This window comes from Prinia subflava, chromosome 9 (genome assembly GCF_021018805.1).
Source record: "Prinia subflava isolate CZ2003 ecotype Zambia chromosome 9, Cam_Psub_1.2, whole genome shotgun sequence".
NCBI lineage: Eukaryota > Metazoa > Chordata > Aves > Passeriformes > Cisticolidae > Prinia > Prinia subflava.
Window position 1 is genome coordinate 13,843,222 of NC_086255.1, and position 10,764 is coordinate 13,853,985.

General features: G+C 62.3%; 3 protein-coding genes across 4 annotated transcripts; 2 read left to right on the top strand and 1 right to left on the bottom strand.

Annotated features, from left to right (window-relative positions):
• Window positions 1-177: 177 nt before the first annotated feature.
• On the bottom strand, window positions 178-1,902 carry AVPI1 (arginine vasopressin induced 1). 2 transcript variants are annotated; one of them, XM_063405515.1, is made up of 3 exons: window positions 1,762-1,902; window positions 414-708; window positions 178-333 (listed from the first exon to the last, which is right to left on the bottom strand). In XM_063405515.1, exons 2-3 carry the CDS (start codon window positions 695-697, stop codon window positions 273-275), a joined length of 345 nt encoding a protein of 114 aa, XP_063261585.1. In that variant the 5' UTR covers window positions 698-708; window positions 1,762-1,902; the 3' UTR covers window positions 178-272. The 2 variants fall into 2 exon arrangements, with proteins under 2 accessions (XP_063261585.1, XP_063261584.1); XM_063405514.1 differs by lacking the exon at window positions 1,762-1,902 and adding an exon at window positions 1,003-1,246.
• Window positions 1,676-4,160, top strand: MARVELD1 (MARVEL domain containing 1). Its single transcript, XM_063405513.1, has one exon. The coding sequence runs from the start codon at window positions 1,681-1,683 to the stop codon at window positions 2,206-2,208; it is 528 nt and encodes a 175-aa protein (XP_063261583.1). The 5' UTR covers window positions 1,676-1,680; the 3' UTR covers window positions 2,209-4,160.
• Window positions 4,161-5,713: 1,553 nt separating this feature from the next.
• On the top strand, window positions 5,714-10,663 carry ZFYVE27 (zinc finger FYVE-type containing 27). The gene is made up of 11 exons (XM_063405501.1): window positions 5,714-6,004; window positions 6,084-6,154; window positions 6,224-6,410; window positions 6,570-6,665; window positions 6,855-6,967; window positions 7,660-7,790; window positions 8,139-8,210; window positions 8,586-8,730; window positions 9,024-9,070; window positions 9,547-9,628; window positions 9,850-10,663. Exons 1-11 carry the CDS (start codon window positions 5,808-5,810, stop codon window positions 9,912-9,914), a joined length of 1,206 nt encoding a protein of 401 aa, XP_063261571.1. The 5' UTR covers window positions 5,714-5,807; the 3' UTR covers window positions 9,915-10,663.
• The last annotated feature ends 101 nt before the right edge of the window (window positions 10,664-10,764 follow it).

A 10,764-nucleotide genomic window follows, 5' to 3' on the forward strand; every position in this document is an offset into this window, starting at 1 on the left:
TGGATGCAATCTGCTCTAGCTTAAGCAGGGAGGTTGGAACAGCTGACCCACAGGTCTGTCCCAACCTGAGTTGTGGTGTGGGGCCATTCCCCTTGCACGAGGTGCCATACAACAGCCTGGACCATGATTCTGCCACTCAGGGATGGGCAGGACACAACCAGAGCCTCACCCAGCCACCACTGTCCACCCTTTATTAACCATTCATTGCACCCTGCCCAGTACACTTAGGGTCCTTGGAGAGCTGCTCTCCACGGCCCAGCAACTCAGTGCTGCTACATGGACACCGAACCCGTCTGGACCCCGCAGTCACCCTCCAGCTTCTTCTCCGAGATCCTACGGGCAAGAGGTGTGTGTTAGCGGCATGGCCCGGCCGCGCTTCCCCCGGTTTTCCCGCCGCCGCGGGCCGCACCTACCGAAGGTGTTCGAAGCGCCGTAGCGCTGCCATCCCAGGGCCGGGCCGGGCTGTTCGCAGTCGCCGAAGCCGCCGCAGGGCCCGCGCCATGCGCCGCTGGCCCGCGTACCGCCAGACGAGGCAGGCTCGCTCCTCGGGCCGCTCGGCCCCGCCGCTCCGGAACAGGCTTCGCAGCTCTCGGAGCCCCACGCCCTGGAAGATATTGGCCGAGGCCCGCTTCCGGGCGCGGGCTGCGGGCGCCGCTCGTCCGGGAGAGTCGCTCACCACCGAGGCCGGAGTGCCCATGGCCCTGGCCGCTGCGGGCACCGAACAGTCGGCGTCAGGCTCCGGTCTCGCCGCCCGGTCCCGTCCGCTTTCCCCCGGATCCGGCGCGGATGCCCAATGAGGAAGGGGGGGCACCGGGGGGAGGGCGGTCCGGGAGGCCGGGCAGGGGGCCAGCCGCGCAGGCGGGGCCGCCCGGGAACGCGGGAGACGCCCCAGCTCAGGCCGGGGCACGCAAGTCCGATCCCGCCCTGCCCGTGGCGCTGGGCCCGGCCGTGACCCACTTTCGCTCGGACGCCGCCCCGCGCCCACCGGCCCCTCGCACAGACCTGGCGGTGGCGGCTCCGCCTGGTGCTCGCTGCGTTCCCGGAGCCGCTTCGCGCCACCGCGCCGGGGTCCCGCCACAGCCGCGCGCCCCATTCATTCTCCCGGCTGCGCGCCGCCCCGCCCCGCCCCCTCGCCAATCCCCGCCCGCCTCCCGCGGCCTGGACCAATCGGCGCCGAGGGGCGCGGCAGCCCCGCGTCGCTGAGGAGGCCACGTGGCGCAGATGACGTCATGGGCGGGGTGCGGGGCCTCGCCCGCGGGCGGGGCCAGGCCGCGCATCACTCCGAGGGGAATCCCGGATGACGTAAGAGGAGCCCCGGCGCGCGCCCCCCGCCGGCCGCTGCCCGGGTCCCGGTGCGCAGTCCCTGAGCCCTGCCGCCGGCACCGGTGGTCGTCTCCCGCGTCCTCCCGCCGCCCCTTGCGGCCCGCGTTGTGGCCACCCCGGCGGCAGCAGGACGGGAGGGGCGCGGCGATCCCTGCCCGACGGCGCATCCGCGGCGGCCCTCGGGTGGCCGATGGGCTGGCGGGAGGTGCGGCGGGATGCGGAGGCGGGGCGGGGAGGAGAGAGGCCCCGCGCGGGGAGGATCGCTAAGTGCCAGATGTTTGGCAACGGTCGGGGAGGAAGTCGCTGCCGGGGCCCTGAGTCCCGCCCGAGCCGCGCCGGAGCAGGCAGGGCCGCACCATGGCCCGCACGGCTCCCCCGACAGTGCCGCCGCCGCCGGGGCCGCCGGCCCGCGGCTCCCTCAGCCTCCATCGCGCCTACCTGCGGAGCCCGCTGGGCCTGCTACGCCTGGGGCAGCTGGCTCTGGGCGCTGCCTTCTGGGTGACGGTAGCGGCTCATAAGTACGAGGGGGCGGCCCACTTCGCTCTGTTTGCCGCCGTCCTCGTCTGGCTCCTCACCCTGGCCCTCTTCGGGCTGAGCCTGCTGGGGCGCTGGGAGCTGGTGCCTTGGCTGGGCTCCCGCTGGCTCCTCACCAACCTGGTGCACGACCTGGCACTGGGTGTGGGGCTCTACGCAGCTGCCACTGGCATCATGGGTCACAAGGCCAAACAGAGAAGCTTTTGCAACCTGCCGGGCTACAGCCAGCACTGCCTGTACAGCGCCTACCTGGGCGCCTCCATCTGCGGGGGCATCACTGCCTGCCTGTACCTCTTCTCTGGGCTCTATTGCCTGTCACGGCGTTGCCAGGACCAGCGAGACATCATCTAAGATCCTGTGCCACTTGGCTCCCCTTCTCAGCTGCAGACAGAACACAGCCTGTCTTTGGGATGAAATGACCCTGCCGCCCCATCCCCTCCTGGCTGACTGCACTGCAATTCCTCCAGAGATCCTGCACAGATGGATGGACAGACAGAGGCCTTCGCCAAGCACGGCTTCCCCTGCAGCGCACTGAGACAGCGTGGACACCCAGCCACTGCACAGGCCTTTCTCCCACCCCTGGACAGACGTAAGCTACTGCAAGTGGAAGGACCTAATTGGAGAGCCCCTAAGAGGGATACCATTCTTTGGGAAGACCCCTAGGACTCAAGCCAAAATCTCCTGCCCCTGGTCTTGCAGATGCTGCATGCTCAGGTGGGTGCTGACTTTTCCCTGGGGTGAGAGGGACTGGCCTGGGGGAGCTGAGCTGCGGGCAGCAGTGCCTAGTGGAGTTGGATGGACATAAAACCCCCTGACCTGCTGGCAGCCCCATCTTGCCATTCAACCTGCATGGCGTCTCCACAATTCCTTAAGGGACACTCTGAACTTGGCTTCCCCAGCCTGGCCCCCTCCTTCTGTCTGGCCTGAAAACATCCTTCATCTTATTGGAGCCCCAAAGGGCTCAGTGCCTCCCTGCCCTGCATTCAGGAAGTGTGGAGACACCCAGGTACTGCACAGCCAGATCCAGCATCACCCCAGTCCAGTTTGGAGATGGAGCAGGGCAGCAAGGTCTCCATTGCTGTGGAGGGAGGGGAAGGACAAGTGGAGCTGTAACCTATTCTGTCACCCTGGGCAGGGGATAAATTCCTCCATCCCTGGAGTTTGTACAGTCCTGGGATGGGGCTGGGTGCCCCAGGGGTTGAGAGGAGCCAGTCATGGGGTTGTTCTCTCCTGCTGTACCTGCAGAGAAGTTGCCTCCAAGCCACCCAGAGCCACTGAACCAGCCCTGGGGCCAGGCTACTCCAAAAGGGACAGAAACAGCCTCGCTGATGGTTCTGGAGACCAGCCTGCAGCCCTGCCTGTCTCTGCTGCACTTGGTTTACCATCCTGGAAAATTTTCATCTCTGGACTCTCTGGCACTGGGCAGTGCTTGGAGACTGTGGTGAGGTGGAGAGGAAGGGTGAGCATTGCAGCATGGCAGTGCTAGGCTGTGCTAGCACTCTGGCCATGGGGGAGCTGGGGCCAGGCATTGTGGGAGCACGACCTGTCTTGGAGAACAGAAGAGGACACTGGCAACTGGATCCAGCCCAGCCCTGGATCAGCCTCCACAACCTACCAAGTGCCAAGCCCTGATGAGCCCATGTAGGGCTGACTAGAGAAAATGGCAGCCAGAGACAGAATTTTTGTAGCAGCACCATGCTGGGGCTGCCCTGCCACAAGCCCTCCTCACCCTGCCTGGAGGCAGGTCCTCTCTTATTGCTCCCTGTGCAGAAAGGGTCTGCTCCAGTCTCTGTGCAGACTCAGATCAGTGAGATGTGTGTCCCCAGCAGCTGGCCATAGGTGCCTGTTGCCTGGAGCTCCTGGAGCTTTTTTTTTTTTTTTTTTTTTTTTTTTTTTTTTTTTTTTTTTTTTTTTTGTGGTGGAGAGCAGCAGCCATGATTCCCCAGGGGCTTGAAGGGGTCTGGTTTGGTACTGGGTCACCACTTCCATCATGATATGCTGTCCCAGTGGATACCCCATCATGCTCAGGGGCCCTGCCAAGCCCCAGGCCATGTACTCCTCCCCTGGGTAGGACATACTGTCTGTGCCCTGTGTCAAGGCTGGACCCTGACACCCCCTGCCTCTGCCTTACTCTGGTGCAGCCCTTGGCCCAGGCTGTCCAAAATGCCCTCGGTGCTTCTGCCACCACAAGTGCCTTCCCCAGGCTTTCTGCAGCTCTGTCTGTCACACCAGCTCTATCCCCCTACAGCCTCTTTTCAGGTGCCAATGGATTCACCTTCCAAATAAAGCAATGTTGGCGCTCACTGGGTGTCTAGGGCTTTGTGGTGGGGCTGGGACCTGCTGGGTATGAGGTCTGAGCTGAGATCACACCCAGCTCTGTAGCCCTGCACCCTGGGGCCTCTCTGCTTGGAGCCTCTGGCCATGGTCATGAAGTCCTGGAGTGCTCTGGGATCACAGGCAAGCTCCCTGATGCTGAGCCACTGCTTCTACTAGAGAAGCTTAACCCTCTGCCCTTGGGGGCAGGAGCTATCCCTGGCCCTGCCGCCTCTCCAGACTGGGCACAGTCTGATGCTCACACAGGGCTCCAGACAGAGCAGAGGGAGGCCAAGTCCCCAGGGCTCTGTGGCTATGGGATGTACTGAGGACAGGATGTAGCTGCATTCCTAAGGGCCTCGTCACTCCATGCTGAAAGGGCTCTCTGTCCCAGGGCCAGGGCACCACCGGGCAGTCATGTACACACTGACTGGCCCTTGGTGGGTCAGGGGCCAGTGGAGGACTGCCAGCATCTCCCAGGACTGGCTGCAGCTCTGGGATGCACTCTTGGGACAGAGTCTTGGACCTCGACCTAAGCTGGAGTGTCACTGGGTCCCCAGCCTTCTGCCCATGGGACACATGCCCTGTTCATCAGAGGCTGCAGGCAGCTGGCAGCAGCAGCACTGTGCCCTCATTGTCCAAGAGCAAGCATAGGGTTATAACAAGGTTACAACTTTTGGCATCAGACGAAGCTCAGGATCCCCAGAGGATCCCTGGAAGCCAGCATCCCTGCAAGCACCTTTTAGGACAGCCCATGGTCCCCGGAGCAGTATAAGCAGGGCTGCAGGCAGGACAGTGCCAGTGCAGCCAGGGCTGGGCTGCTTTGGGGGCATGGAGAGGCAGTGAATGAGCTGCCAGCCACACTCACGGGCCTGTGGGGAACCTGCTGCTCCCTTCCAGGGACTCTGGGTGTGAGGCTGCTCTCTGGTCTCTCCTCGGGGAGAGGTGGCACAGCAACCCCATGGGGACAAACCCACCGTGCCCGACACAGCTGGATGCAGGCCATGCCATGACCCAGACAGGGGCTGAGCCCTGAACCAGGACTAGACCGGATCAGTGCCCAGCCCTGGACTGGGACCGGATCCAGGCGGTGACTGAGCCCTACACCAGAGCACAGCCGAATCGGGACCGGGCCGGGCCGGACCGCTGAGCAGCCCCGGGCCAGGACCGACTCCCGTGTCTAGACCGGGCCCACCGAGACTCCGCCTCGAGCCTCCCGGCCGGAGCGGCCCACAGGCCCCAGCACGGGGGCTGGCAGGCGGCGCGGGCAGAGCCGGGCGGGCCCCGGAGCGCCGGGTCGGCGGCGGGCGCGGCCCGTTCCCCCCGCGGGCGGGTTCCTGCGGCGCGCCCGGCCCCGCGCTCCCATTGGCCGCTCGGAGCTCCGGAGAGCCCGGCCCCGCGCTTCCATTGGCCGCTCGGAGCTCCGGCGAGCCAGGCCCCGCGCTCCCATTGGCCGCTCGGAGCTCCGGGCGTGCCCGGCCCGCAGCTCCCATTGGCCGCTCGGAGCTCCTGTGAGCCCGGCCCCGCGCTCCCATTGGCCGCTCGGAGCCGCGGGCGCGCCCGGCCGCGTCACGGCGGCGCGCGGCGGTGTCGGGCCGAGCGCGGCGGGGCCGCCCGGCTCCGCTCCCGGTGCCGTCATGCAGGCGGTGGAGCGGGACGGGGCGGCAGGCGGCCCCGAAGCAGCGACGGGAGCTGGTGAGGCCCCGCCGGAGCCGTCGCCGCCCAAGGCCGCTGCTGCTTTTGACCTGCTGGAGCTGGTACGGAGCTACCGGCGGCTGGAGCTCTACCTGGAGCCGCTGCGGGACGCCGCCGAAGGTGTCCGCTCCCTTCTCCGGTAGGTGCGGACTGGGCCGGGACCGAGACCGAGACCGTCCCCGGGGTCTCATGTCTCTTGCCTTCCCCCCTCTCGGCAGGTGGCAGCGGCCTGTGTGCTCTCTCCTGGTCTGCCTCGGCCTCAACTTCCTCCTGCTCACCCTCGGCCAAGGTGCGTGTCGGGGGTCAGGGCCGGTCCCCTTCCCGGAGCCCCCGGGCTGACGCTGTCCCTCCTCCTCAGCTGCCTGGTACTCGGTGCTCGCCCTGCTGGTGGCGGTGCCGGCCCTGCTGGGTTACCTGCAGGAGACGTGCCGGGCGCGGCCCTCGGAGCCGGAGCTGGTGCGCAGGAGGTACCACAGCGTCCGCAGGGAGGACCTGCGCAAGGTGCAGCTCTCGCGGCAGGAGGCCATCGCCCAGGTCAAGAGCTTGTGAGTGCCTGCGCCCTCCCCAGTGGCGGCACTGGGGCCGGAAAGGCTTCCTGGAGGCAGTGGGGGGCTCCTGCCAGTTTGGCCACCGTAACCCGTGTGAAGGTGGGGAATGAGGGGGTGTGTTTGTGGGCGATTTATTTGTGACTGTCTCATTTGCAGCCTGATCCAGCTGGAGGGGTTTCTGAACGGGATGTGCTGCAGCTGTGAGGCAGTGTACCGTGTGCTGTACTGGGAGAACCCCACTGTCTCTTCCCAGTGAGTAGTACTGGGTCAGGTATCCTGTGGTTGGCTTGGAGGAGAGAGGGGCTCAGCCAGGCCTGCAGTGCTGTGTTTGATTTCTTTGGTAGTTGGAGAGAACAGGTGGAAGACCAGATGAAGGAAAGAGTTCTGTGCTGTTGAGTGAGTTGCTTTGACTTGACCACAGTATCCTCCTGCTTTCCACAGGTTTTATGGAGTGCTGCTGGGCACTATCTGTGTCCTCTACGTGCTGCCCCTCTGCTGGGTCCTGGCCATCCTCAATAGCACCCTCTTTTTGGGCAACACCCAGTTCTACCAAGGTATGAGACCTGGCTGGAAGTGCCCTGTGTGGGGATAGGTTGGAGAAAGGCCCTCTGCAGCCAGGGATCCTGCCCTGGACCTCTCCCACACATGAGCCCACTGCCCCATGTCAGGCTCTGCCATAGACCTGAACCCCCTGAAGGCAATGATGTAGGGGTGGTGCTCAGCAGCCCAGGGTGGGTGGTATCGGCCCAGGGCTCTGTGGTGGAGGTGAGAGTCTCTCCTGATGTGTGTCCCAGCCCAGGTACTGTTTCCTTCTCTTCTCTGTGGTGTGGCAAACCAGGGTCTGTCAGTGCAGGCTGTGTGTGTGCCTCTCCACCCCTCTTGATCCCTGACTCTGCTCTTCAGGACTTCAATCACATTCAGTGCCTGTGGCAGTACATGACACAGGCTTGAAAACATGCCATTGGAAGGGAGAGGAGCCCTCTTCTGTGGCTCATGCTGGAGGAGTGTTGTAACGTTGGCCGCTGCTGTTCCCTGTCCTGAGCTGGAGCAGGTGGTGGGGGCATTCCTTTCTGCCTTGACTTTGATGTGTGAGCAGAGGAGTGCTCAGGACATCTGATGAGTGAATGATATGTGTCAGTGCCCCACCGTGAGCCCTGGAAGTCAGGTGTTGCAGCTGGCTCTTGTGTGATGTGGCTGGGAGTAGGGAGATGCTGCTCTACTCCAGCTGGATTCCCCTCTTAACCAGTGGTAATGGAGCTCAAGGCCTCCATCGAGCAGTGTGTGGGCTCCAAACCCCTTGAGAGCACTCCAGAACCTGCTGAACCCCTGCCACCAGCTGCTGCCCCAGATCGGACCCCCACCCCCACCAGTACAGAGGTGAGACAGGGGCAGGGCTGGCAGTTGTGGGGTGGGAGTTGCAGAGTCAGCCCTTGGGTCTGACCGTGTCTGTGTGCCTCTACACACAAACTTCTTCCAGCTGCCAGCTTTGCTGGAAGCCTGTGAGCCTCTCTGAGTTACTGGGAGGCTGCTCTCTGCCCTGGGGGCTTGGCTCAGTCCTTTTGCCACATGTAAAGATGTGGTCTGAGGAGGCAGGTGCTCACCTCACCATCTGACACTTGTGTCATCTGTGAGGCTGCCTGGGGCCAGATCCATTGCCCTGGAACCTGCTCAGAAATATGGGGCCACCTTTGAAGAGGCAGGACTAGCTTTGTGAATCTCTTGTAGGACCTTACCCCTGGCAGCGTGGAGGAAGCAGAGGAGGCAGAACCTGATGAAGAGTTCAAAGATGCTATTGAGGTTTGAGGCTGGTTGGGGTGGGCTGTGCCTGCAGGGCAGCTGAGGTGGGAAAGGGACAAGGACCTTGTTGGGCAAACTGGGTGCTTAGGGAGAGCGACTTTGGGGCTGGATGCCTTTGACTCCATGTGTTCTCACTCTCCTCTCTGTCCCATGCTGCGGGAGAAGGAGAACCAGCTGCTGGTCATGGTGAGTACTGCCATGCCAGGGTGTGGCATCTCCTTGCAGCTGGAGCTTTGCCTGGTGTGCCAGTGGCTTGTAGAAATACCAGGTGGAGCACCTGGCTTGTTGGGTGTCCTCCTCTGGCGTGGGCTGCCCTGCAGCCCTCAGTGTGCCCTCAGCCACCCCACTGTGCTCAGCTGGCTCTGCTTTCTGCAGGAGGATGATGAGAGCTCTCAGTGCTCAGCAGATTTTGACCTCAGCCTCCCAGACAATGGTTTTATGAGCAAAAATGAGGTGATCCGCAGCAAGGTGTCACGCCTGACCGAGCGCCTGCGCAAGCGCTACCCCAGCAACAACTTTGGTGAGTTTGGCAGCAGGTGCTGCTTGGGGGAGCTCAGCAGCGTGGGGTCTGTGCTGCTTCCAGTGACCACAGGACTGGGAGGGGAGAGAGTGGTGTGCTAGGCTGTGCTGACACCTCCAATGACCTTTTCCACTCCGTGGAGAATGGTCCCAGCACTCCGAGGAAGGGCAAGGATGGGAAGGTGCAGCAATGCCATCTCTGAGCTGAGCCTTTACAACAGCTGTGGATGTTCTTGTGCCACTTGCAGCCCCAGGCAGCAGAGCTGTGCCTGACCTCTGCTCTCTTTCTTCCAGGGAGCTGCACGGGCTGTGCTGCCACCTTCTCTGTGCTCAAGAAGAGGGTGAGTCTTCGGCTTCTGCCTCAACTTGCTGTTTGTACCTGGGGCAGAGGTGTTGCTCATGTCTGGCTTGCCCCAGCTTTCTCCAGCAGCTCAGGTGTCTGGCCTCAGTCACAGCCCAAGTGACCTCCGCTAAATGCTGGGTGTTGTCACGTGCCTAATGGCACCAGGGATCCCTTGTGTTGTGGAGCATTTGTCCATTTACTCCTTTGGAAGCTGCCTCATGCCAAACCCTTGTGTTATGGTAGAAGGTACCTGCTCTGTGCCCTGGTTTAGTCCATTTCGTGTGGCCTTTCTGGTGAAGCAGAGCGTGGCAATGCTAGTGGGAATGACCTGTTGCCTTATCTGAGCCCTGTGTGTGATGCTTGGCATGCAGTCTGTGGGCACTTCTCAGAAGGAGGTACAGACTTTTGGCCCCTTCACTTACTCCTGGGTTAGTCTGATACACATCTGGAGCTCACCTCCATCTTTCTCCACAGCGGAGCTGCAGTAACTGTGGGAACAGCTTCTGCTCCAGGTGTTGTTCCTTCAAAGTCCCCAAGGCCGTGATGGGAGCCACGGGTGAGTTGAAAGGTGGAGGGAAGAGCTCCTGTTTCCACCTGTTCTGTCTGCCCAGGTATTTGCCCCAGCCCTGGTGGGGAGGGTAGATGGAATGTGCCCAACTCAGCATGCCTCAGGACAGAGCAGTGATGAATTTGCAGCTCTCAAAGCAGCTTTATGGTTGGGGCCCCTAGCCATGGTGGGAAATGGGGATCATCTCTGACATTTGGTTTCCTTTCCAGCCCCGGAGGCTCAGAAGGAGACAGTGTTTGTGTGCGCTCTCTGCAACCAGGTGCTCATCAAGTGATGGAACAGGCCCAGCCAGCTCCTGTGTCCTGCACTGCCTGAGGCCTGGGACAGGAGGCAGGCACCCCTGCCACTGGGAGCCTGGATTGTTTGGATCCCAGCATGGCATTCCCCTGCCAGAGGATGCTTGCACGTGTGCTCCTCCTGCCAGCGCCGGGCTGGGCGGACCAGCCCTCCTTGCCATGCACCAGCTGGGTCCCTGTGGTGGGGCGCTGCCCGTGGCTGTGCCCCATCCCTGCTGCTCCAAGCCCTGGGTGCTCTTGGGCACTTGCTGTGCCCCTGCCACGTTGCCCAGGCCCTTTGGTCTGGCTCAGTGATGGAAGAGCCATCCTTCCTACTCGTGGTCCTGCCTTCACCTCCTGAGTGGGGCAGAACAACCTCAGGGCTCTGTCCCTACCTTTCCCAGCACTGTGCTATAAGTGACTGTATTTTTGAGATCAAGTCAGAGCTCCTCCTGCATCCCTTGGGGTCTAGACTAACTAGATTTTTCATCCTGGCTCAGCTGAGACTCTGCTAGTCACTCCTGTGCTCCTCAGCCTCACTGCCTGCAGTTTTAGTCTTTTATCCCCGAATTTGGCTGTAGCCTGGAGGAGGAAAGAGAATGACTTTGGGTTGGGCTGTGTGGCTGGATCTCCAGTGTGAGAAAAGGCAGGAGTTGGTGCTGCTCTGTGCACTTAGTGACTGCTGCTTTCTACTTCAGATTAATATATAATTGCATATAGAGAATGACCAATAAATTCCTTGTCCTCAGATGACTCTTGTGTCATCCCAGTGAAAGCTGTCCCAGTCCCGGGTCACTCTAACACCTCTGTGGCCTTGGCCCTGCTGTCTTGCAGGTGCTCCTGGAGAAA

What these genes read in the sequence shown, in the direction of transcription:
- ZFYVE27 (XM_063405501.1), top strand. Translation starts at nt 5,808, where the DNA reads ATGCAGGCGGTGGAGCGGGACGGGGCGGCAGGCGGCCCCGAAGCAGCG. An exon ending in CAACACCCAGTTCTACCAAG is followed by an intron (nt 6,968 to 7,659) that starts GTATGAGACCTG and finishes CCTCTTAACCAG; the next exon opens with TGGTAATGGAGCTCAAGGCC. An exon ending in AGTTCAAAGATGCTATTGAG is followed by an intron (nt 8,211 to 8,585) that starts GTTTGAGGCTGG and finishes TGCTTTCTGCAG; the next exon opens with GAGGATGATGAGAGCTCTCA.
- MARVELD1 (XM_063405513.1), top strand. Translation starts at nt 1,681, where the DNA reads ATGGCCCGCACGGCTCCCCCGACAGTGCCGCCGCCGCCGGGGCCGCCG.
- AVPI1 (XM_063405514.1), bottom strand. Translation starts at nt 1,093, where the DNA reads ATGGGGCGCGCGGCTGTGGCGGGACCCCGGCGCGGTGGCGCGAAGCGG. An exon ending in GGCGGAGCCGCCACCGCCAG is followed by an intron (nt 709 to 1,002) that starts GTCTGTGCGAGG and finishes CGGTGCCCGCAG; the next exon opens with CGGCCAGGGCCATGGGCACT. An exon ending in CGGCGCTTCGAACACCTTCG is followed by an intron (nt 334 to 413) that starts GTAGGTGCGGCC and finishes TCTTGCCCGTAG; the next exon opens with GATCTCGGAGAAGAAGCTGG.